Source organism: Geotrypetes seraphini, chromosome 2 (genome assembly GCF_902459505.1).
Source record: "Geotrypetes seraphini chromosome 2, aGeoSer1.1, whole genome shotgun sequence".
NCBI lineage: Eukaryota > Metazoa > Chordata > Amphibia > Gymnophiona > Dermophiidae > Geotrypetes > Geotrypetes seraphini.
The window spans coordinates 143516324-143540580 of record NC_047085.1 but is presented as its reverse complement, the minus strand read 5'-3'; the positions used below and the strand labels follow the sequence as shown (position 1 = coordinate 143540580).

Sequence of the window (24257 nt, the reverse complement as noted above, 5' to 3'; positions counted from 1 at the left end):
AGGAGCTGCTATACCAATGTGTATTCCAGGTCAGACAATGATTATGGGGGGTGGGGAGGGAAAGTAGAGGGAGGGAAGGGAGATGAGATGATTAATGTATTTATGAGAAATGAAATTGGAAGAAGTGTAAAAGTTGAATTGTTTCAATATAATTTTATTTTCTGGGGGGGAAAGGGTGGGGGGGTTTGGGAAAAGGGAAAGGGAAAGGAAATATATCTTAACAATGTGCTGAGGTCTGATCATATATATTATCATAGATTTATATGTCGAAGTTTAATTATAAAATAGATGGATATAAAATTTTTTTCTATAAATGTCAATGGTTTAAATCATCCTATTAAGAGGAGCGAAGAAGACGCGTGTATTTCAACGATCGTTGAATCCAACTTTTTGCCTTCCCGCTCGCGATTTTCTCTTATTTTTTCTCATCTGCCCTTCGGGTTTTTTCTTATTTCATTTCTCAAAAAAAAAAAAAATTTTTTTTGCTTTTTTTTTTACTTTGTTTTCGATCCAGCCCCGGTGGGGCCTGTTGTCACCATACAGGCCTCCGGGTTTGATTTTGCGGAGGCCGTGTTTCCATTCATGCCCCTGCAGCCGGGTTTTAAGAAGTGCCAGCGGTGTGCACGCCCAATCTCCCTCACTGACCCACACAATTGGTGCCTACAGTGTTTGGGTCCTGAGCATCGGGCGGACTCCTGCACCCGCTGTGCTACTCTTAAAAAACGTACTCTGAAGAATTGACAAATCCAGCAGAACATCCTCTTCGGCACTGCATCTGCTATGGAGCCGATTCCGCCGACTATGGTACCGCCAAAATCGGCACCCACCACTTCGACGACGCCCGATCCTTCATCGGCGTTGCTGGCGCCAGGTAAGCCGGCTAAGAAGCCTTCCACCTCCCTTGAGCGCCCTCCGTCCACAGTGGTGACACCGGCCCTACCGGCTTCACGCCGACCCCGGAAACGCTCCGCCCCGATCTCGGTGAATGCCTCGTCATCGGCCTCCTCATCGCCGGGGCGTGGAGCGGCACCTAAGGAAACCGAAGCAGAAAAAAGCGGTTCCGGTGCAACCCCAGGATGACCGCATCGCGACCATCCTCCAAGAGAAATTACAGGAACAGCTGCAGCAACAACTCCAGCACCGCTCCTTTCGGTACCAGACCGGCCTGAGCCTCATGCCATCCAACCGGTATCCACCCCATTGGTGCCCCTTAACTCTTCCATGCCGATTCTCTCGGCTGAACACCTTCGTGCCCACCCCGTAGGCCATACCCACGCTGATGCCGATCCTCCTCGGTACCAGGCGGGGCACCGGTCCTCCCCGGACCGAGACCGGCACCGTTCTTCCCGGGACCGAGACCAGCACCGATCTTCCTCTCCCGGTAATGTCTCGGTGCACTCTGGCAAGTCTCTGTCTAAGACCCATCATACTGAGCCTTCCACCCCGATATCTCGACATGCGCACACTGATGTCAGGGACCCGGACCTATGGGAAGACTCCCCTCCCGGTACCGAGGAGGACGCATCGTCATCGGACGAGGAGCCCTCAGCGCCCGATACCACTTCTAAGCCTGAGCAATCCTCCTTCTCAAGGTTCCTCAGGGAGATGTCAGCGGCTCTCTCTATCCCTCTAGAGTCTGACTCCAAAAAATCCCAGGCCTTTCTGGAGGCCTTGGATTTTGAACAGCCTCCCAAGGAGTTTCTCAAGTTACCCGTACATGACATACTGCGGGAAACTTTTTATGAGAACTGGGAGAACCCACTCACCGTCCCCGGGGCCCCCCGTAAGCTGGATAGCCTTTACAGGGTCATCCCGATCCCGGGTTTTGACAAACCTCAGCTGCCCCATGAGTCTCTCCTGGTTGAGTCTACCTTGAAGAAAACTCAGGGCTCCAATGTTTATGCCTCCACCCCTCCTGGCAGAGAAGGCAAGACGATGGGCAAGTTTGGCAAGCGCCTTTATCAAAACTCAATGCTGGCCAACAGGGCGAATAATTACACATTTAATTTCTCATTTTACATGAAACATCTGGTACAACAACTGTCCGCCCTTCAAAAATACATTCCGGAACGTAAAGTTCCGCTCTTCCAGCAGCAAATTTCCAGCCTTCTTCAACTGCGGAAATTTATGGTGCGCTCTATTTATGATTCCTTTGAGCTCACCTCCCGTGCATCTGCCATGGCCGTGGCCATGCGCCGCCTGGCTTAGTTGAGGGTATCTGATTTGGACATTAACCACCAAGACCGCCTAGCCAACGCTCCCTGTCTTGGGGATGAACTTTTTGGGGAGTCCCTAGACTCAACCACCCAGAAGCTCTCGGCCCATGAGACCAGATGGGACACTCTTGTTAAACCTAAGAAAAAGGCCCCACCTACTCGCCCTTACAGACCACAGTCCTCGTATCAGCGCAGGTTCTCTGCCAGACCCCTCAATCCGCCTTCACAGCAACCTCGGCGGCCCCGTCAACAACATCAACACACTCAGGCTCGTTCTCAGTCTAGTCAACCTGCCAAGCCTCTCCCTCCTTCGAAACCCTCTCAGCCCTTTTGACTCCTCTCTCCAGGGCATAGCCAGTCTTCCTCCCTCGTTGCCTCTTCCTCAACCAATCGGAGGACGTCTACAAATCTTCCTCAGCCATTGGGGGGGTCATCACATCAGACCAATGGGTCCTCAACATCATCCGCCACGGCTACTCTCTCAGCTTCCAGACTCTTCCACCAAACAATCCTCCCGTAGAGTCTGCTTCTCACTCCCCCCAAACCCCCCTCCTCCTGAGGGAGGTCCAATCCCTCCTTCTTCAATGCCATCGAAGAGGTGCCTCCGGCCCAACGGGGTCAGGGATTCTACTCCCGCTACTTCCTGGTTCCCAAGAAGACAGGAGACCTTCGTCCCATCCTTGATCTCAGGGACCTCAACAAGTGTCTGGTCAAGGAGAAGTTCAGAATGCTCTCCCTTGCCACGCTGTACCCCCTTCTCTCTCAACACGACTGGCTATGTTCCCTGGACCTCAAAGAGGCCTACACTCACATCCCAATCAATCCGACTTCACGTCGCTACCTACGGTTTCAGATACAGCACCGTCACTATCAGTACTAAGTGCTACCTTTTGGCCTCGCTTCATCGCCCAGGGTGTTCACCAAGTGCCTTATTGTGGTGGCGGCCTTCCTCAGGTCTCACAACCTCCAGGTGTTCCCCTACTTGGACGATTGGTTGGTGAAAGCTCCTACGTCGCCGCTTGTGCTACAAGCCACTCATCACTCCATCTCGCTCCTCCATCTCCTGGGGTTCGAGATCAACTACCCCAAGTCTCATCTGCTTCCTACACAGCGACTTCAGTTCATTGGAGCAGTTCTCGACACCACACTAATGAGGGCGTTTCTCCCCTCCGATCGTCAACGGACCCTGCTCCACCTCTGTCGTCAGGTGCTCCTTCATCACTCCATTCCTGCCCGACAGATGATGGTCCTCCTGGGCCACATGGCCTCCACGGTACATGTGCTTCCTCTGGCACGACTCCACCTCAGGACACCTCAATGGACTCTTGCCAACCAATGGTCGCAGACCACGGATCTTCTTTCTCATCCCATCTCTGTGACATCGTCTCTTCAGCAATCTCTTCAATGGTGGTTGAACTCCTCAAATCTTTCCAGGGGTCTACTCTTTCATCTACCCCCTCACTCCATGATCATAACCACGGATGCCTCCCCCTATGCGTGGGGAGCTCACTTAGGAGATCTACGCACCCAGGGACTCTGGACCCCTCAGGAGCGTCAACATCACATCAATTTCCTAGAACTCAGAGCCATGTTCTGTGCTCTCAAAGCCTTCCAGCACCTTCTCTGCACTCAGGTTCTTCTCCTGTGCACAGACAATCAAGTCGCCATGTACTACATAAACAAGCAAGGCGGCACCGGATCTCGCCTCCTTTGTCAGGAGGCTCTCCGCATCTGGACCTGGGCCACGGGCTGCAATCTCTTCCTCAAGGCACTCCTGAACAGAACAGAACTCCCTGGCCGACAATCTCAGCCGCATTCTTCAACCTCACGAGTGGACTTTGGACCCTTCAACACTCCACTCCATCTTTGCTCATTGGGGCACTCCGCAGGTGGACCTCTTTGCAGCGCCTCACAACCATCAGCTGCCCCAGTTCTGTTCCAGACTCTTCTCTCCTCATCGTCTGACCCCAGATGCATTCCTGCTCGACTGGACGGATCGGTTCCTCTATGCCTTTCCTCCACTACCTCTGATGTTGCGGACATTAGCCAAACTCCGCAGGGACAGGGCCACCATGATTCTCATCGCTCCTCGGTGGCCTCGCCAACACTGGTTCTCACTCCTGCTTCAGCTCAGCTCCAGGGAGCCCATTCCTCTTCCTGTGTTTCCTACTCTACTTACGCAGCAACGTCAGTCTCTACTGCATCCCAATCTGTCTTTGCTCCACCTGACAGCTTGGTTTCTCTCGGGCTGACCTCTCCAGAGAATCTGTCTCAGCCTGTCCGTCGCATTTTGGATGCCTCCAGGAAACCGGCCACCCTCCAATGTTACCATCAGAAGTGGACCAGGTTCTCCTCTTGGTGTCTACTGCATCATCACGATCCCACCTCATTAGCGGTGGAAACTGTACTGGACTATTTGCTCTCTCTGTCCGACGCTGGCCTCAAGTCTACCTCAATCAGAGCCCACCTCAGTGCCATCACTGCGTTTCATGAGCCTATCCTCGGAAAACCTCTCACGGCTCATCCACTGGTTTCCCGGTTCATGAGAGGCCTCTTCAATGTCAAACCACCTCTGAAGCCTCCTCCTGTCGTCTGGGACCTGAATGTGGTTTTATCAGCCCTCATGAAACCCCCTTTTGAGCCTCTTGCCACAACTTCGCTCAAACTTCTAACATGGAAGGTGCTTTTCCTCATTGCCATCACCTCTGCCAGGAGGGTTAGTGAGATGCATGCACTGGTCGCCGATCCACCGTTCACTGTTTTTCACCATGACAAGGTGGTTCTGCGTACCCATCCTAAATTCCTTCCCAAGGTGGTCTCGGCTTTTCACCTCAACCAGTCCATTGTGTTGCCTGTCTTTTTCCCTAAACCCCACTCTCCTCCTGGGGAACAGGCGTTGCACACGCTGGATTGTAAGCGTGCCCTTGCATACTACCTTGACCGTACCAGGGCTCACCGCTCGTCCCCTCAGCTCTTTCTGACCTTCGATCCTAACCGTCTAGGTCGTCCTGTCTCTAAACGGACGCTTTCCAACTGGCTTGCTGCCTGTATTGCGTTCTGTTATGCTCGGGCCGGTCTCTCACTGGAAGGTGCTGTCACGGCCCACAGGGTCAGAGCTAAGGCTGCTTCTGTGGCTTTCCTCCGTTCCACGCCCATCGAGGAAATCTGCAAGGCTGCCACTTGGTCCTCAGTTCACACGTTCACTACTCACTACTGTCTGGATGCCTTCTCCAGACGGGATGGACACTTCGGCCAATCTGTGTTACAAAATTTATTTTCCTAATGGCCAACCATCCCTCCTCCCTCTCTGTTAGCTTGGAGGTCACCCATGCGTTAAGAATATGCTGCCTGCTTGTCCTGGGATAAAGCACATTTACTTACCGTAACAGGTGTTATCCAGGGACAGCAGGCAGATATTCTTACGTCCCACCCTCCTCCCCGGGTTGGCTTCTTAGCTGGCTTATCTTAACTGGGGACCACGCACTCCTCCGTCGGGCGGGAAGGCACTCGCGCATGCGCGGTGCGGCCAACTAGAACTTTCTAGTTAAAAAGGTCCATACCGGGGCTCCGTCGGTGACGTCACCCATGCGTTAAGAATATCTGCCTGCTGTCCCTGGATAACACCTGTTCGGTAAGTAACTGTGCTTTCTTGTCCTTCCATGTATTTCCCCATCCTCCTATGTACCTGAAGCCTTCTTGATGACACCAGGCTCTGAGCCATCTATTAAAGTCCTCTGTGTTTTTCACTCTTTGCTCTCCTTTTCCATATGCAGGCAGTATTTCAGAAAAAGCTAAAGTCTTTACAAAAGGTTTCACGCCCTCACCAAGCTCCCGAAAAGCTTTCTGTGCTGCAAGTGTGGAGTTGTTGGCCAGGTCATTTGTTCCCAGATGGATAACAACATCAGTGTTAAAATCCTTAGTTTCTTCCTTAATTATAGTCAGTATTTGCCTGGAACTCCTGGTAGCTGAGGATCCTGGAAGACATTTCACTATTTTGGTCTCCTCGCCCTGTGTTCCAAGGTTAATGCCTCTGATGATGGAATCCCCCAACAGTAATAGTTTTCTGTTTTTGGCTTTTTTATTTGTACTTAGGGTGCTCTTGTTCTCTTGAGTTTCCTTCATTGGTTCCAGTCCCACCTCCCTTCTGTTTTCCTGAGTATCGCAGTGCACTAGTGGAGCGAAGGAATTCTGTAGAGGTAATATTAGTGAAGGTGGATGTTTCTGTGTTACATGTCGCAGTCTTCCTGAGCCTACTGTGACCCATTTATTCCTGGGCTGTTTTATTCTTTGAGGTAGAGGTGGTAAGTTGGTATGATTTTGTGGAGTGATGGAAGCTGCTTTAATTGTATTCAATTCCTGTTTAAGTTTGCAGAGCTCCTCCTTAATACTGGCAAGTTGAAGACAGATGGGGCAAGCCTTAAGCCTCCAAATAGTATGTCTTGGAATTAAAGCACCACAGTGATTGCATAGAATAAAGGTCATCTTGATTGGTTGTGAAGTGACTTGATTTGAGTAGTCCTGATTATATGGGTCTCTATATATGAATAGTGGTCCCTGGGGTTGGTGGGACTATAAGTAAGACTACAAGTAAGGCAGAAATATAGGCTCTATACCACCTAAAACACAGTATTTTAAACAAAACTGCAGGTTCTATCAGTGCTACCCTAAAACACAGGATTTATAACAGGATTTTCCCTACTTTAGTCACCCTGAGCCACAGGCACCAGAAATATAGGCTCTATACCACCTAAAACACAGTATTTTAAACAAAAATGCAGGTTCTATCAGTGCTACCCTAAAACACAGGATTTATAACAGGATTTTCCCTACTTTAGTCACCCTGAGCCACAGGCACCAGAAATATAGGCTCTATACCACCTAAAACACAGTATTTTAAACAAAAATGCAGGAAGAGGAAATAAGATTGAACAGAGGAAAGAGAAGGATTTATTTTTTTGTGCTTTTTTATATTTTTTTTAGTAAGAAACAGGGAGGAGAAGAGAAATTAAGCAGATATAATGCTGAAAACCAGTGAAAAGAGCAGAATATGAAATGCTGAGTAACTTAGCTTTTAGAAGTTCACAGGGCAGCCTTGTTTCAGCAATGTCCCAAAGATAATGCAATTAACCTTAGAAGTAAAACAGAGCCCCTCCCTTCTCCACCTAATCAGACACAATGGCTAAAAACTAGTGAGTCAGAAATATAGGCTCTATACCACCTAAAACACAGTATTTTAAACAAAAATGCAGGTTCTATCAGTGCTACCCTAAAACACAGGATTTATAACAGGATTTTCCCTACTTTAGTCACCCTGAGCCACAGGCACCAGAAATATAGGCTCTATACCACCTAAAACACAGTATTTTGAACAAAAATGCAGGAAGAGGAAATAAGATTTAACAGAGGAAAGAGAAGGATTTATTTTTTTGTGCTTTTTTATATTTTTTTTTAGTAAGAAACAGGGAGGAGAAGAGAAATTAAGCAGATATAATGCTGAAAACCAGTGAAAAGAGCAGAATATGAAATGCTGAGTAACTTAGCTTTTAGAAGTTCACAGGGCAGCCTTGTTTCAGCAATGTCCCAAAGATAAATCAAATCAAATGGAGTTTTTCAAACAAATTCAACAATTACTATTACCACTGGCTGCTTCTAAATTAGTCGTAGCAGGAGATTTCAATGCTGTAATGGATCCGATTTTGGATAAGAGACCAAGCAGAATAATGAAATCGTTAGGTTTAGATAATTTGGTGCAATCTTGTGATTTAGTTGATATATGACGTATTCTTCATTTTAATGATCAGGAATTTTCTTTTTGTTCTCAGGTCCACAAATCTTTTTCACGAATTGATTATATATTTGTATCTAATAATATTGTGCAGCGGGTGATGAAAGCAGTTATTGATCCCATTGTAATTTCAGACCATGCTGGTGTGTGGATTGACTTTCAGAATGATGATTTAGTACATTTTAATTCAATTTGGAGATTTGATAATGCTTTACTTGCGGATTCGACCTTTCTGGAAGATTTTAAATTAAAGATGAATGAATTTTTTCAAATTAATAAATCGGATAATATAAATGCTGAGATTTTGTGGGACGCTTTTAAAGCAACAATGAGAGGGAATATTATTTCATATTCAGCATTTATTAAAAAGCAACTTAAAAAACAATTTGTTGATCTGGAAAAACAAATTAAAGTATTAGAAAATAAATTAATTGAGAAATGGGAACATAATACATTACAGAAATTATTAAAAGTAAAAGCTAAATATAATGAGATATCTTCTCAATTTGTGAGAAAAGATATGTTCTATAGGCAAGTTCAGTATTATGGTAATTCAAACAAAGCTGGAAGATTATTAGCAAATTTTCTCAAAGCAAAAAAAAAGGAAATCTAAGATTATTGCAATTAAAGATACACAAGGCAATACACACACTAACACTAAGGATATTTTAATACAGTTTCTTGATTTTTATAAAGATTTATATTCTTCTGAATCTTATGAAAATAAAGAACAAGATGGATTAAATTTTTTAAGTTCATTTATTGGACCAAATGTTCCGGATCAAATAAAAAGAAGTTTAGAAGATCCTATATCTTTAAAAGAAATAGAATCAGCATTGAAGTCTCTTAGAGTTGGATCCGCTCCAGGTGGAGATGGATATACTATTGAATTTTATAAATCATTTCAAAATATCATTTTACCAAATCTATTAAATTTATATCAGTACCAAATGAACAATGGGAATATATCGGGTACTATGGCTGATTCTGTAATTATTGTCTTGCCAAAACCAAACAGGGATCCTACTTTGGTTTCAAATTACAGGCCTATCTCTTTATTAAATGTAGATGGTAAATTGATTGCTAAAGTATTAGCATTAAGATTGGCAAAAGCTCTTCCTTTTATTATTGATGTCCTCCAAACAGGATTTATTGCTAAAAGACATTCTTCAAATAATACTAGATTAGCATTTCACTCTTTAAATTTAGCAAAAAATATTAATGATCCAGCTTTTATAGTGTCTTTAGATGCAGAAAAAGCATTTGATAGAGTGGAATGGAGTTTCATGTATCAAGCTTTGGAATGGTTTGGTATAGGCCCCGGTTTTATTAAAATGGTTCAGACATTGTATAGCTCTACTGGTGCAAGATTATATATTAATAATAATTTATCAGATAGATTTAACTTGCGAAGGGGAGTTAAACAAGGATGTCCTTTGTCCCCCTTACTTTTTGATGTTGTTCTTGAACCCTTACTAATTGCAATTAATCAAACTAAGGAGATAAAGGGAATCCCATATTCTAACTGAGAATTTAAATTTTCTGCATATGCAGACGATATTTTACTATATTTAAGAGAACTGGGGCATACTGTTCCATGTTTACTTAATCTTCCAGAGAAATTCAGAAAATTTTCTGGATATAAAATTAATTGGAGTAAATCAGAAGTTCTTCCAATAAATGTTCATTGTACCAAAGGACTATTTGATTCATATTCATTTATCTGGAAAGATGAAGGTTTAAAATACTTAGGAATTATTATCAAAAATACAATTGAAGACACAGTGAAAGGGGCGTGGCTTGGAGCGCGCACAACATGGCAGCTTAACCGCATCGCTCCTCACACCCAGGCAACAAACTCGAGAAAACTAACTGTTTTACTTTGCTCACCCGAGCTAAAAATAATAAAATATAACTAAGGAAATGGCTGCGACGAGACAGGGGAAGCCTGAAAAGCCGTGTACATCGGCAAAGAGGTCAAAGATCACCCCCGTGTCACCGTCGAGTGTGCCGATCCCACTGGAAGCTGAGGAATTAACTGAAACATCGGATATCATGGCTGAACTATTTAAAATTAAACTTATGTTGACAGATAACGCCTGCAAACTTTCAGAGGTCAAGGAAGAACTGCTTAGTCTGAAACAGGAATTTCAAACTGACAGGCAGAGAATATCTGTAATAGAAGAAAAAATCGGGCAGTTGGAAACTTTCACACAAAAGTGTGAAGAAAAAAAAAAAGATGTAACTGCTTTAAAAAATCAACTGATAGATATGGAGAACCGAGGGAAAAGAAAGAACATTAGAATACTAGGTATGGCTGAAAATCTTGAAGGGGGAGACCCTGTACAGTTTCTGGAAAATCTTTTACCTAAACTGCTTCAACTAAATTCTAAATGGCCGTTAGAAATAGAACGTGCCCACAGAATTCCCACAAGAAAATCAGCAAACCAGACTGCTCCTAGACCTTTAATCTTCAAAGTATTAAGATACCAACAAGCCTTGGAAATATTGAAAGTTGCAAAAGCAAATAAAAACCTAAATTATAAAGGATCTAAATTAATCTTGGTTCCAGATTTCGCCAAATACACTGCAAATATAAGGAAACAATTTCTTACATTCAGACAGCAACTAAAAGAAAAAGGCTACATATATGGACTATATTATCCATCTACAATGAGAGTGTCCACTGGGAATAAATCCATTTATTTTCAAGACCCAGCAAAACTAAAAGAATTTTTGACACAAGATGAACCAATGTTAACATAAAAAACTGATTAAAAGACAACTTTCAACTAAAGAAGAAAGAGAAAATACAAGATAACATTAAAAATAAGAAGATGGATAAAAGAAGAAAAAGACAATGATTTTCAAGATCCTGGAAAACTGAAAAATAAAAGAGAAGATTCATCTGAAGATAAGAGATAAAAATGCAAGATATAAAAAAAATGGTTAAAAAGAAAGAAGACAACAATGATTATTAACAAAATGAATTATTTTTAAAAATGTTTGAAAATCTTTGATTTAACAATTTTTAAAATATTTTGGATGTTATGAATTAAATTATTTATAAATTTTATTCCATCCAATTTTAAAACATTGATAAATTTTAATTAAGCTATTATTAATATACTGGATATTATTATATATATTATATTAATAATAGACATCAATTTATTTATAGAATTATTGTTTCTATATTTATTACTGCTAATATTAATTGAGGGGAAAAATTGATTAACTAAGTAGGAAATCACTAATATAGACATTAAGTATAGAATCTTAAAGATATATTTTATATATTATCTATTTATATTACTATGAATGATGATATTTAAAAAAAAAAAAATGGTTTAATAATGATTTTATTTTAATTCTGAATTAATAACAACAAATATATTTAATAATTTATATGAATATTTAATATATATGAATTAGAACTGTAGACAAATATTGTATTCTTGAAGGATTAATATAATAGTTATATTTAATGATTTCAAAATATTATATGATTTATTCATAATTGATATGAATTATAATATATAATGGGATTATTAATGAAGGGAAAATGAATAATAGGGTGGGTAAAGAAACATAGAATATATTGAATTAGAACTTAATTTTTAAAATAATTTTTGAATGATTAGTTGCCTGGGGGAGGGTATATAGGTTTTGCATGTCCAATGTGTGTTCCAAGTCAAACATTGATAGTGGGAGGGTGGGGTGGGAAAATAAAGGGAGGGAATGGGGATCAATATACATTAATTGTGCTAAGATCTAATCATGTTTATTATCATAGAATATTGCTTAAAATTTTAATTATAAATAGATGGATATAAAAATTTATTCTATGAACGTCAATGGTTTAAATCATCCTATTAAGAAGAAAAAAATATTATCATTCCTTAAAAATCAAAATGCGGACATCTACTTCATTCAAGAGACCCATCTTTCGGAAATTGAATCTAAAAAATTATCTGGGGGCTGGATTTCTAAATGTTTATTTGCACCGGCTTTAAAGAAAAAAGCTGGAGTGGCTATATTGATAAACAAAAAATGTAATGCAAATTTCAAATTAATAAATTATGACCCCTTAGGTAGATGGGTGCATATCAAAATGGATCTGGGAAATACTACCATGGATTTATTCAATTTATATGCTCCTAATACGAATCAAATGGAGTTTTTCAAACAAATTCAACAATTACTTTTACCACTGGCTACATCTAATTTAATAGTAGCAGGGGATTTCAATGCTGTAATGGATCCAATTTTGGATAAAAAACCAAGTAGAATTATGAAATCATTAGGCTTAGATAATTTGACTCAATCTTGTGATTTAGTAGATATATGGCGTATTCTTCATTTTAATGATCAAGAATTTTCTTTTTGTTCTCAGGTCCACAAATCCTTTTCACGAATTGATTATATATTTGTTTCCAATAACTTAGCGCAGCGTGTATTAAAAGCAGTAATAGATCCTATTATAATTTCGGATCATGCTGGTGTGTGGATTAATCTTCAAAATAATGATATTGAACATTTCAATTCAATTTGGAGATTTGATAATAAATTTTTAGCAGATTCAAATTTTCTGGAAGAATTTAAATTAAAAATACAATAATTTTTTCAAATTAATGATTCGGATAATATTAATGCTGAAATCTTATGGGATGCTTTTAAAGCAACAATGAGAGGGAATATTATTTCATATTCAGCATATATTAACAAACAACATAAAAAACAGTTTCTTGAATTAGGAAAACAAATTAAAGTATTAGAAAATAAATTAATTGAAAAATGGGAAAATAATACATTACAAGATTTATTAAAACTAAAAGTTAAATATAATGAGATTTCTTCTCAATTTGTGAGGAAAGATTTATTTAATAGACAAGTTCAATTTTACGGAAATTCAAATAAAGCTGGGAAATTATTGGCAAATTTTCTTAAAGCAAAAAAAAGAAAATCCAAGATTATTGCAATAAAAGATATACAAGGTAATACACACACTAATAATAAAGACATTTTAATACAGTTTCTTGATTTTTATAAAGATTTATATTCTTCTGAATCTTATGAAAATAAAGAAAGAGATGGACTAAGTTTTTTAAATTCATTTATTGGACCAAATGTTCCAGATCATATAAAAAGAAGTTTAGAAGAACCTATATCTTTAAAAGAAATAGAATCAGCATTGAAGTCTCTTAGAGCTGGATCCGCTCCGGGTGGTGATGGTTATACGGTTGAATTTTATAAATCATTTCAAAACATTATTTTACCATATCTATTAAAGTTATATCAGTATCAAATGAATAATGGGAACATATCAGGTACAATGGCTGATTCACTAATTATTGTCTTACCAAAACCAAACAAAGATCCTACTTTGGTTTCAAACTACAGGCCTATTTCCTTACTAAATGTAGATGGTAAATTAATTTCTAAAGTACTAGCAATAAGATTGGCTAAAGCTCTTCCTTTCATTATTGATGTACATCAAACAGGATTTATTGCAAAAAGACATTCATCACACAACACTAGATTAGCATTTCATTCTTTAAACCTAGCAAAAACTATGAATGATCCAACTTTTATGCTATCTTTAGATGCAGAAAAAGCATTTGATAGAGTAGAATGGAAATTTATGTATCAAGCTCTAGAATGGTTTGGAATAGGACCCGATTTTATTAAAATGATTCAGACTTTGTATAGCTCTCCTGGTGCAAGATTATATATAAATAACAATTTATCAGATAGATTTAACTTGCAAAGGGGAGTTAGACAAGGATGTCCTTTGTCCCCATTACTGTTTGATATTGTTTTAGAACCCTTGTTAATTGCAATTAATCAAACTAAGGAGATAAAAGGAATCCCATTTTCTTACTGGGAATATAAACTTTCTGCATATGCAGATGATATCTTATTATATTTAAGAGAACCGGGGAATACTATTCCAAATTTACTTAATCTTCTAGAGGAATTTGGAAAATTTTCTGGATATAAAATTAATTGGAGTAAATCAGAAATTCTTCCTATTAATGTTCATTGCACCAAAGGATTATTTGATTCATATTCATTTATTTGGAAAGAGGAAGGAATAAAATATTTAGGAATTATGATCAAAAATACAATAGATGATACAGTCAAAGAAAATGAAAAACTTTTATTGAAAAAAATTACAGAAATGTGTGAACAATGGAATCCTTTACATCTTTCATGGTGGGGAAGAGTTCAAACAATTAAAATGATGATATTGCCTGTGGTTTGTTATCAAATGAGTATGATACCAATATTTTTTCAGGGGTCCTTTTATAAAAAATTAAATAATATTATTACAAAATTTGTTTGGTTTGGGAAAAGACCCAGAATAGCTTTAGTATCTTTACAAAGACCAATTGTGGAGGGAGGGGTAAATTTTCCAAATTTTTATAGGTACCATCAAGCCTATATTCTAAGACAGGGTATGTATTGGATCCTCCCAGATCTCATGGAGAATGTACCAGATTGGCTATATTTAGAATGGCGGCTCCTGTTCCCATTACATTTAGATCATTTAATTAGTATAACAATGCCTAGAAGATATAAAGATAACAGAATTTTATTAGATACTTGGAAAACATTAAGATATATAAATAACCTATCAACAGATCCAATTTCTAAATCACTAAATCAGTCTATTTGGGTAAACTCCAGGATCAAAATTGGCGGATTTAAAATCGTCTGGAAACAATGGATAAGTGCAGGTATACGAACATTAAATGATGTCATTTCAGAAGGTTCACTGCTTAGTTTTTCACAATTGCAAAATAAATTTGGCTTAAATAAATCACAATATTTTAAATGGATGCAATTGAAGCAGGCCATTCAGGCAGGGTTCCCTGAATGGAAAAATCTTAATACTCAATATAGTCTACAAGTTCTATGTTTCCAGGCGGATTTCTTGGGACACCAAGCCGCAAAATGGTACAAATTAATATATGGATTTTTAAATAAAAAAAAGAAAAATGGACTTAGGGATATTTGGAGTATTGAGATTGGACAGACAATTTCTGTTTCTCAATGGCCACGATTTTGGTCCTGGAGATTAAGATCTACAAAGTCAGCATCTATGAATCAAACATGGATGTTTTTATTACATAGAGTGTTATGGACCCCTACGCGCCTGCAAAAGATAGATAGCACTAGATCCAATAGATGCTGGCATTGTAAAACAGAAATAGGGACGTTAGATCACTTAATTTTTTTTTGTCCCTGTGTAAATGCCTTTTGGAATTTAATTTGGCCCCAAATTAATAAGTTATTAGAAAATCATGTAGGACTCTCATATGACACCATACTATTTGGCACTGCAATGAGAACTCAGAGTCCGATCTCAGCAAATAATAATAAGCTGCTATTAATATTGACAGGAGTCGCCATGCAACAAATAACTCAAAACTGGAAGGACTACACCAAATTAAATTATACATTCTGGTGGAACTCTGTCTGTCATATCTATAAAATGGAAAAAGTAATAGCATTACAACATGGGAATCTTCATAATTTCATGAAAATTTGGCAACCATTGACAAATTATTCTACTGATTAGATTTCTTAGCACATTTATAATAGGTATATAGGAATGGGGAGGGACTTATATAATTTTTGGATTTACTATTTATGATATGATATATAGAATGTAATTACAAATGTTATGAAATAATTAATTATATTATATGTGAATTAATTGATGTAAGAATATAAAATTAATAAATAAATTATCACAATAATGATTATATTAGAATGGGGAGGGGAAGGGAATGTATATTATATGGTTTTAAGTATTGAAAAAATGGGAGGGATATATGTTATCTGATAATTGAATTATTTGTAATCACAATTTTTCATGCATTATTTGAAGTTTATATGTACAATTAAAATATTGTAAGAATGAAAAATTTATAAATAAAATATTTAAAAAAAAAATAAAAAAAATAAAAAGAAGACACAGTGAAAGAGAATGAAAAACTTTTATTAAGAAAGATAACAGAAATGTGCGAGCAATGGAATCCTTTACATCTCTCTTGGTGGGGAAGAGTTCAAACAATTAAAATGATGATATTGCCTGTGGTTTGTTATCAAATGAGTATGAAACCAATATTTTTTCAGGGGTCATTTTATAAAAAGTTAAACAACGTTCTTACAAAATTTGTTTGGTTTGGGAAAAGACCCAGAATTGCTTTAGCATCATTACAAAGACCAATTGTGGAGGGAGGGGCAAATTTTCCAAATTTTTATAGGTACCATCAAGCCTATATTCTAAGACAGGGTATGTATTGGATCCTCCCAGATCTCATGGAGAATGTACCGGATTGGTTATATTTAGAATGGCGGCTCCTGTTCCCATTACATTTAGAACATGTAGTTAGTATAAAATTGCCTAGAAAATACAAAGATAATAGAATTTTAATGGATACTTGGAAGACCTTACGATATATTAGTAATCTATCACCAGATCCAATTGCTAAATCTCTAAATCAATCTATTTGGGTAAACTCCAGGATCAAGATTAGCGGATTTAAGATCGTCTGGAAACAATGGATAATTGCAGGTATACGGACATTGAATGATGTTATTTCAGAAGGATCTTCTTAGTTTTTCACAATTGCAACATAAATTTAGCTTAAATAAAACACAATATTTTAAATGGATGCAATTGAAGCAGGCTATTCAGGCAGGGTTCCCTGAATGGAAAGATCTTAATACTCAATATAGCCTGCAGGTTCTTTGTTTCCAGGCGGATTTTTTGGGTCACCAAGCCGCAAAATGGTATAAATTGTTAAATGGATTTTTAAATAAAAAAAAAGAAAACTGGACTTAGGGATATTTGGAGTATTGAGATTGGACAGACAATTTCTGCGTCTCAATGGTCACGATTTTGGTCCTGGAGATTAAGGTCTACAAGGTCAGCATCTATGAGTCAAACCTGGATGTTTTTGTTACATCGGGTTTTATGGACCCCTACGCGTTTACAAAAGATAGATAGCACTAGATCCAATAGATGCTGGCATTGTAGAACAGAAGTTGGGACATTAGATCACTTAATTTTTTTTTTGTCCCTGCGTAAATGCTTTTTGGAAATTAATTTGGCCCCAAATTAATAAATTATTAGAAAATCATGTAGGACTATCATATGACACTATATTATTTGGTACAGCAATGAGAACTCAGAATCCAATTTCTGCAAATAATAATAAGTTGTTATTAATTTTGACAGGGGTCGCCATGCAACAAATTACTCAAAATTAGAAGGATTATACGAAATTAAATTATACATTTTGGTAGAGCTCAGTCTGTCATATATATAAAATGGAAAAGGTATTAGCGTTGCAACAGGGGAATCTTCTTAATTTCAAAAAAATTTGGGAACCATTGACTAGATATTCTAATGATCAGATTTCATAGCACATTGGTAGTAGATATATAGGGGTGGGTGGGAAATATATATTATTTGAAAATAGGAATTTGGATAAAGGGGGGATTTATTATATATGACAAGATGATTTGTTTGTAATTACAAATGTCATGTAACAATTGATTATAATATGTTTAAATCATTTATTGTAAGAATGCAAAAATGAATAAATAAAATTAAAAAAAAAAAAAAAATTCCTGTTGATCATTGTTCTAATTGTTCTAATTTTTTCTAAGTTACAGAGCAAAACAAAATTATATGATGTCTGTGGGGAAGTTCCCCATACCCCTCCTTTATATTCTATTACAGTGGAGCTCAATTGCTTTAGGATGTAACTGAAGGGGGCACTACACTCCACTGGCAATGTGGAAGGTGCAGTAAGTATCACACTTAAAAATCTGGTTCGCAGGAAAGGATTGATCACCTAATGTATGAACTCCTGAGAAGATTAACAAAAAGAAGATTATCCGAGTAAGATTTTAATTTTTCATTGTGGCTTTCAGCCACTGCTTCACCATGCACGGAAGCAGTGAAAAAGTCCTTTGCTAATGAGCTCAATAGTGTTAAAACAAGCCCATTAGCAGATTCCGTGCAATGCCCAAAACAATAGGCACGCAGAAAACCCCAGCCAAACTACTGATAGCTAAGAGCTGTCGGTAGGGTTCTGTGCTTTTATTTTCCTGTTGTTGCCTAAGCTCTGATTAACTCGGGCACTGATAGGAAAGTCACAACATGCCACTGCTCCTTGCCCCCAAACTCTTTCCCAAGCCTGAACCTTCACCCCCCCCAACTATATTTTTTAAAAAACCGGTGTAATCTTGAGGTAGGGACTTTGAATCATCTTTTGTTTTATTGTCCCTATATTTTGGCCTTTTGGAAGTCAATCTGGGTTCAAATAAATTGTTTATTGGAAAATCATGTAGCGTTATGATACTGTGATATTTGGCATGTCTATGAGAAAAAAGAGTCAGATATCATCATGTAACAATAAACTTTTATTGATTATGACAGGAGTTACCATTCAACGTATTACTAATAACTGGAAAGACCACAGCAGACTTAGTTTCAATTTTTGGTGGAACTCATGTCATCTGTAAAAAATGGAAAGATTAATAGCGGTACAAAATGGAAATTATAGAAACTTTATTAAAATATGGGAGCCATTAGCATTGTTTTGTCATGATTAAATACCATGTTTTTCTGTGAATGATACACCATTTTATAGTAGAATGGGGGTGGGAGGGTATTGGAGAATTATATGGAAAATTAATATCAGGGTGGGAGGGAAGGGGGAGGAGGGATTATTATTTTATGTAAAGACATTACTGATAAGATTTTCAAATGATTTGTTAATTATTGCTATGATTATTGTACACTTGTTGAAAGATGAAAAAATGAATAAAGAATTAAAAAAAAAAAAACCCAACAACTGGTGGTTCAATGGATTGCCTCTCCATCTCTCCCCCCCAAAGAAAAAGCCTTGTGATCCACTGAGCTCAACTCCCTAGTCACCACTGGCCCCCAGCTTACCCCTTACCCCCAAGACCTGTCCAGTACCTCTGGAAGGAGGCAGGAAGATGCCTACACCTCCTGCCTCTGGGCCTGCCCTCTTCAAAATGGTGGTGCCCTGCCCCTCCCTTATGCATCCTGGGATGCACTGGGAGGGGCCTAAGTATCATATAAGGGGAAAAACTCCTTAGTTTGGGTCAGGAGGGATCTGCTGGATATGTGCACAAGAGTTGTGCCTACCTCACAGATCTTGTGGGCATGTTCCAGGAATGTTCTGACCCATGCTCAACACTAACAGATACATAAATTTGTATGCTGAGCAATGTTGAGCACTGGTCACAAAACAAAAAACAATGTTTTTCCAGCACTATAGGGGCATAATTCCAGACTTGTATGCTGCCTCCCTTCAAAATTTGTGATCAAAAGGCTTCCTGTAGAGCACAAGTAGCTGTGCCCTTGTAGCATTTCTTTCATCATTTTTTATTTTTATTGATGCCAGCCACTCCTAGTGCCTACCTTAAAAAGAATGGCTCTGCTTGTATCAAACATATACCTGGTTCACCAGATTGGATAAGAAATTGGACAATTTTCCCAAGTGTTTTCTTTTTCTTTTTTACAGTAGAAAATCTGTTACTTTGTATTCATGTTTGCATGCCTCTTATTTTATTCTCTTGCTCTAATTTGTAGTATTTCTTCTATATTGAGAACGAATAGCAGTTGCTTTCCTATTTTTACAGTGATGAATTGACACGACTCTGGAATCTGTGCCCTGACAATATGGATGCATGTAAAGCAGAGAACAGGTAAGTTGGAAGGGAAGGTTCAGAAAATAAGTGCATGCTAAATGCAAATTAGCTGTATGTGAAAAAGACCTGAAATAAAGAAAAGACTGCAGAGTGGAATGTACAAGGTACAGGAATCTTTATTAAAAGTCTATACAAAATTGTAACTCATAAAAATGGCTCTCATATACATGGAGTACGGACCCAACATGGTTCGTATTTCAGAAAAACACTCCTTCCTCAGGGATCCGGGGTATCCGAAGTATCACATATAGAGAATCATGCAGAGAACAACATTGTAATATAAAATAATCAAAAATTGTGAATCGGAGGCAAGAAATTCTCCTTCTAGGCTAATGCACAGAGTGAGTACTGCTACCGAAAGTGAAAAAGATCTGATCATTGTTTCCAGTTACAGAGAAAAAAACCTTTCTTTCAGGTCTGAGACTAGGGGGCAGGGAAATAGGTCGTGTGCCTCAAGTATCATGCAGCAAGGTAGGTGATGACGCTCTGTCCCATAACTTCCTTCCCTTAGGGCAGGGGTGTCAAACTCAGGCCCACAGGGTAATTAGAGTTGGCCCACGAGTAAATGCCCTCTGTTCCTGCCCTCCCTCCATCCCATTGTCCACCATCTCTCTCCCAGCTTCCCGGTCTCACCTTCAAAGCAGCCTGTAGAGGATCATTGGTTGGCTGTAGCGAACCTAGGAGGCTGCCGTCTACCTCCGCAGCACTTTCCCTCTGCCGTGGTCCCGTACGTCAGAGGAGGAGCTTGACTGCTGCAGAGGGAACATGCTGCAGAAACCGACGGCAGCCTGCTAGGTTTGCTACACCAGAGATCCTCTGCAGGCTGCTTTGAAGGTGAGACCAAGAAGCTGGAGGACGCTAAAAATAAGGGGAAAACACCTGGTGTAGAAGTACATGGAGGGAGGGAAGGAGGGGAAAGGGAGAAATGGTGGATCCTGGGGTGGTGGGGAAGGAGGGAGAGATGCTGAATGAAAGGGTAGTTGAGAAAAGGAGAGATGGTGGATCTGGGGATGGTGGGGTCCATCGCTGCAGCTGTGGGGATGGAGCTGAAAAAAAGGAAAGATGCCAGACATCCAGAGGAGGGAAGGGAAACGGGAGGACAGATATGGAAGATGGATGGTTAGCACAGAGAAAGAAGCAAATGACAAATGGGCAGGTAACTCTGGCAAGCGAGTTATCAGAAGACAACCAAAGTGTGGGACCACCATTATTTGATTAATGAACAGACAACTAAAGGTAGAAAAAATAATTTTATTTTCTGTTTTGTGATTACAATATGTCAGATTTGAAATGTGTATCCTGCCAGAGTTGGTGTTAGACAGCAAGCGTGAACTAGGACCTAAAAGAGAGAGGAAAAGTCTTTTTTATTTATTTTGTTTATATCACAGAGCCGGTGTGGGGTTGGAGAGGTTGTAACCCTCTACTAAGACTAAGGGGGTCCTTTTATTAAGGTGCGTGCTAATCTTTAGAGCGCTAAATCGGTTAGTACCTTAATAAAAGGACCCCTAAGTATCTTAATTAAAAATTTGGCCCACAACTTAGTCTACGTTTTAGATTTCGGCCCATTATGTGATTGAGTTTGATTCCTCTGTCTTAGGGCTAGATGCACTAAAGTCAGTGTTCACAGCTTTAGCAATGATCACTGTTACCAACCACTGCTTGTTTTCCCCTTGATTACCCATTTTCCGATCCGGCCATGCAAATTAGCTAAAACATCATGCAAAATAATCAAGCGATTGATACACTAACATCGCTTGGCTATTCTCCCCCCCCCCCCCAAAAAAAAGGGGGTTTTAGCGATAGTAAAAACTGACTTCTCTAGACCTTTCGGTAACTGTGTTACCAATTAACTTACTAACTGGTAACTAATCCTCCAAATATGAAACCACAATTATGAAGTTAAGTATGAAGTGTTATGTTAAATACAATTTCCAAAAATAAAGAAACACAAATCTTGCTAAACAAAAATGATACAAACGCAACCCTGAGTCAAGATGTCAAGTAGACTTTATCAAAAACACATTCTTAAGAGTATAGAACCTCAAACAACCAAACACCCAAATTTCTCTGGTGTTTTTAGTGGGGTATGGATATCATCACTGGTTCAAAATTTACTCTTAAAGCTTCATCAAAATGTGTAATAAGACTTTTATATTGAGATAGATGACAGGAGCCTATGGGAGACTTTTACAGGTTGTGAGACCTATTCCTCCATTTTGCTGGGGTTGCTGTAGTCACGGGCTTGTACAAACTGGTTTCAGTTCAGATGCTAATTTGTGGTATGTGAGTGTGTAGATTTCTTGCTGTGAAGTTTCTCAAGGACACCAACCTGTGCTGGAAAGACTGAGCTTTTTGGAAGTGCTGAAAGCAAAAGCAAGTCAGCAAGACACTCCATCTGGGAACCTAAGAACTGATAAAGTGATGCCAGGCTAATGCACTTATACTGATGTACCCGTGTGAAGAATGGAAAGTTCCAGAAGCTATGCCTGTCCAGCCCCCCCCCCCAAGGAAGAGTGGAGGCATGGACTAGGAGAGGATTTAGATAGGCAGTTGGTTTGATCCAATAGGGCGATACATATTCACAGCCAGGGGAATGGTCTAAGACAGTGTTCTTCAACCTTTTTACACCTGTGGACCGGCAGAAAAAAAAAGAATTATTTTGTGGACCAGCAAACTACTAGGACTAAAATTTAAAAACCCCTTTTCTGCCCCATCTCTACGAGCTTGGTCCCCACAAATCATCTGATCCCATCCACACAGACCTCAGTTATGATTTTATATTGAATGTATTTTATTAAATTATAAAAAGAATATTCTGTACAATTGTCATTTTATAAATACAAATAATTCAGAGCAAGGATCAACAAAACCCCTGTCTCCCCTCCTCTTCACATATATCCCCTCTACTATCAAGAAAACTGAACAAGCCAAATTATTACAGAATGCTACACAGAAATATCATGCTAACAGAATACTGCAGTCACACATGACAGGAATAGTTTTAGGGGAGTGCAACTAGGGCAACTGCCCCCAGGTCAGAGAGCGTCCTAAGCCAGCTGGAAGCTAGAGAAGCACTGCCTGGGTTTTGCAGTCCCCAGTTATGTCTAACACCAGCTCTAGCAGGATATATATTTCAAATCTGATATATTCTAATCACAAAATAGAAATAAAATTATTTTTTTCTACCTTTTGTCGTCGTTTCTGCTTTCAATCTTCTTTTCACTCCCTTCCAGTGTCTGCCCTCTCTGTCTCTTCAATCCAGCATCTGCCCCTTCCATCAACTGTCTGTCCTCTCCCCCTTCCATATGGTATCTGTCTTCTTTCTATGCCCCTCTCCCCTTTCCATCCAGCCTGTGCCCTCCTCTCTCCTTTTTACATGATTCATTCCAGCTTCACTGCTCTCTTTATTTTTATCTCTCCTACACCAGATCTATCATCGTTGTCCCTCTCTGCTTATTTTTCTGCTGACCCCTTCCTATCATTAATCTCTCTACTTTCTCATGCCTGTGTCTCCCCTTCCCCTCCTCTAATCTCTCTGCCAGCTGTTTCCTTCCTTTTTTCATTCTCCCTTCCCTTCTCCTCCTGTCCAGCAATAACTGTCTTCCCTTCCTCCCCCCCCAGCAGCATCTCTCCTTCTCCCTCTCCAGTAGCAGCTGTCCCTTTTTTTCCCTTGCCCAGGAGCTTCCCAGACTCCTTTCCCTCCTCTCCTTCCAGCAGCATTTCTCCTTCTTCTTCCCTCCATGACCAGTAGCAGCTGTCCCTTTTTTTCCCTTGCCTAGCAGCTTCCCAGATTCATTTCCCTCCTCCCCTCCCAGCAGCATCACTCCTTATCCCTCTCCAGTAGCAGCTGTCCCTTTTTTTCCTTGCCCAGCAGCTTCCCAGATTCCTTTCCCTCCTCCCCTCCCATAAGCATCTCTTTCTCCCTCTCCAGTAGCAACTGTCCCTTTTTTTCCCTTGCCCAGCAGCTTCCCAGATTCCTTTCCCTCCTCCCTTCCCAGAAGCATCTCTCCTTCTCCCTCTCCAGTAGCAGCTGTCCCTTTTTTTCCCTTGCCCAGCAGCTTCTGATAGTGGCTTTCTCTTCTCCCAGCAGCTCTTCTTATTTCCCAGCGCAGCGATTCAGGAAGGCAGCCTCGGGTCATTTGTTGGGTCGCGCCGCCTCTGAGGAAAGAGGAAGTTGCATCATCAGGCAGCCGCGACTCAGCAAAAGCCCCAAGGCTGCCTTTGTGAATCGCTGCTCTGGGAAGTAAAGGAGAGCTGCAGAGAGGGGAGAAAGCCACTGTCGGAGGCTCCCCAAGATCTCTCCGTCCCAGCGCAGACTTCAGATGTTGATCTTGCCGGCCCTGCGCGGACTGGCAGGAAGTTGAAGTAAGTCAATCTTGCCGGCCCTGTGCGGACCGGCAAAAATTTCCTGCGGTCCGGCACCGGTTGAAGAACTGTGGTCTAAGACACAGACACTTTCTGTATAAAACCCCCATGCTCTGGCAGAG

The 24257-nt window shown here is 39.8% G+C and overlaps 1 protein-coding gene across 3 annotated transcripts in view; it reads left to right on the top strand.

The window, feature by feature from the left end:
- Positions 1-24257, top strand: part of THOC1 (THO complex 1) — a 245576-nt gene that overhangs the window by 157196 nt on the left and 64123 nt on the right. For all 3 annotated transcript variants that reach the window (XM_033933936.1, XM_033933935.1, XM_033933934.1), the window contains one exon: positions 19702-19767. In XM_033933936.1, the coding sequence (XP_033789827.1) occupies positions 19702-19767 (66 nt within the window). The remainder of the gene's footprint in view (positions 1-19701; positions 19768-24257) is intronic.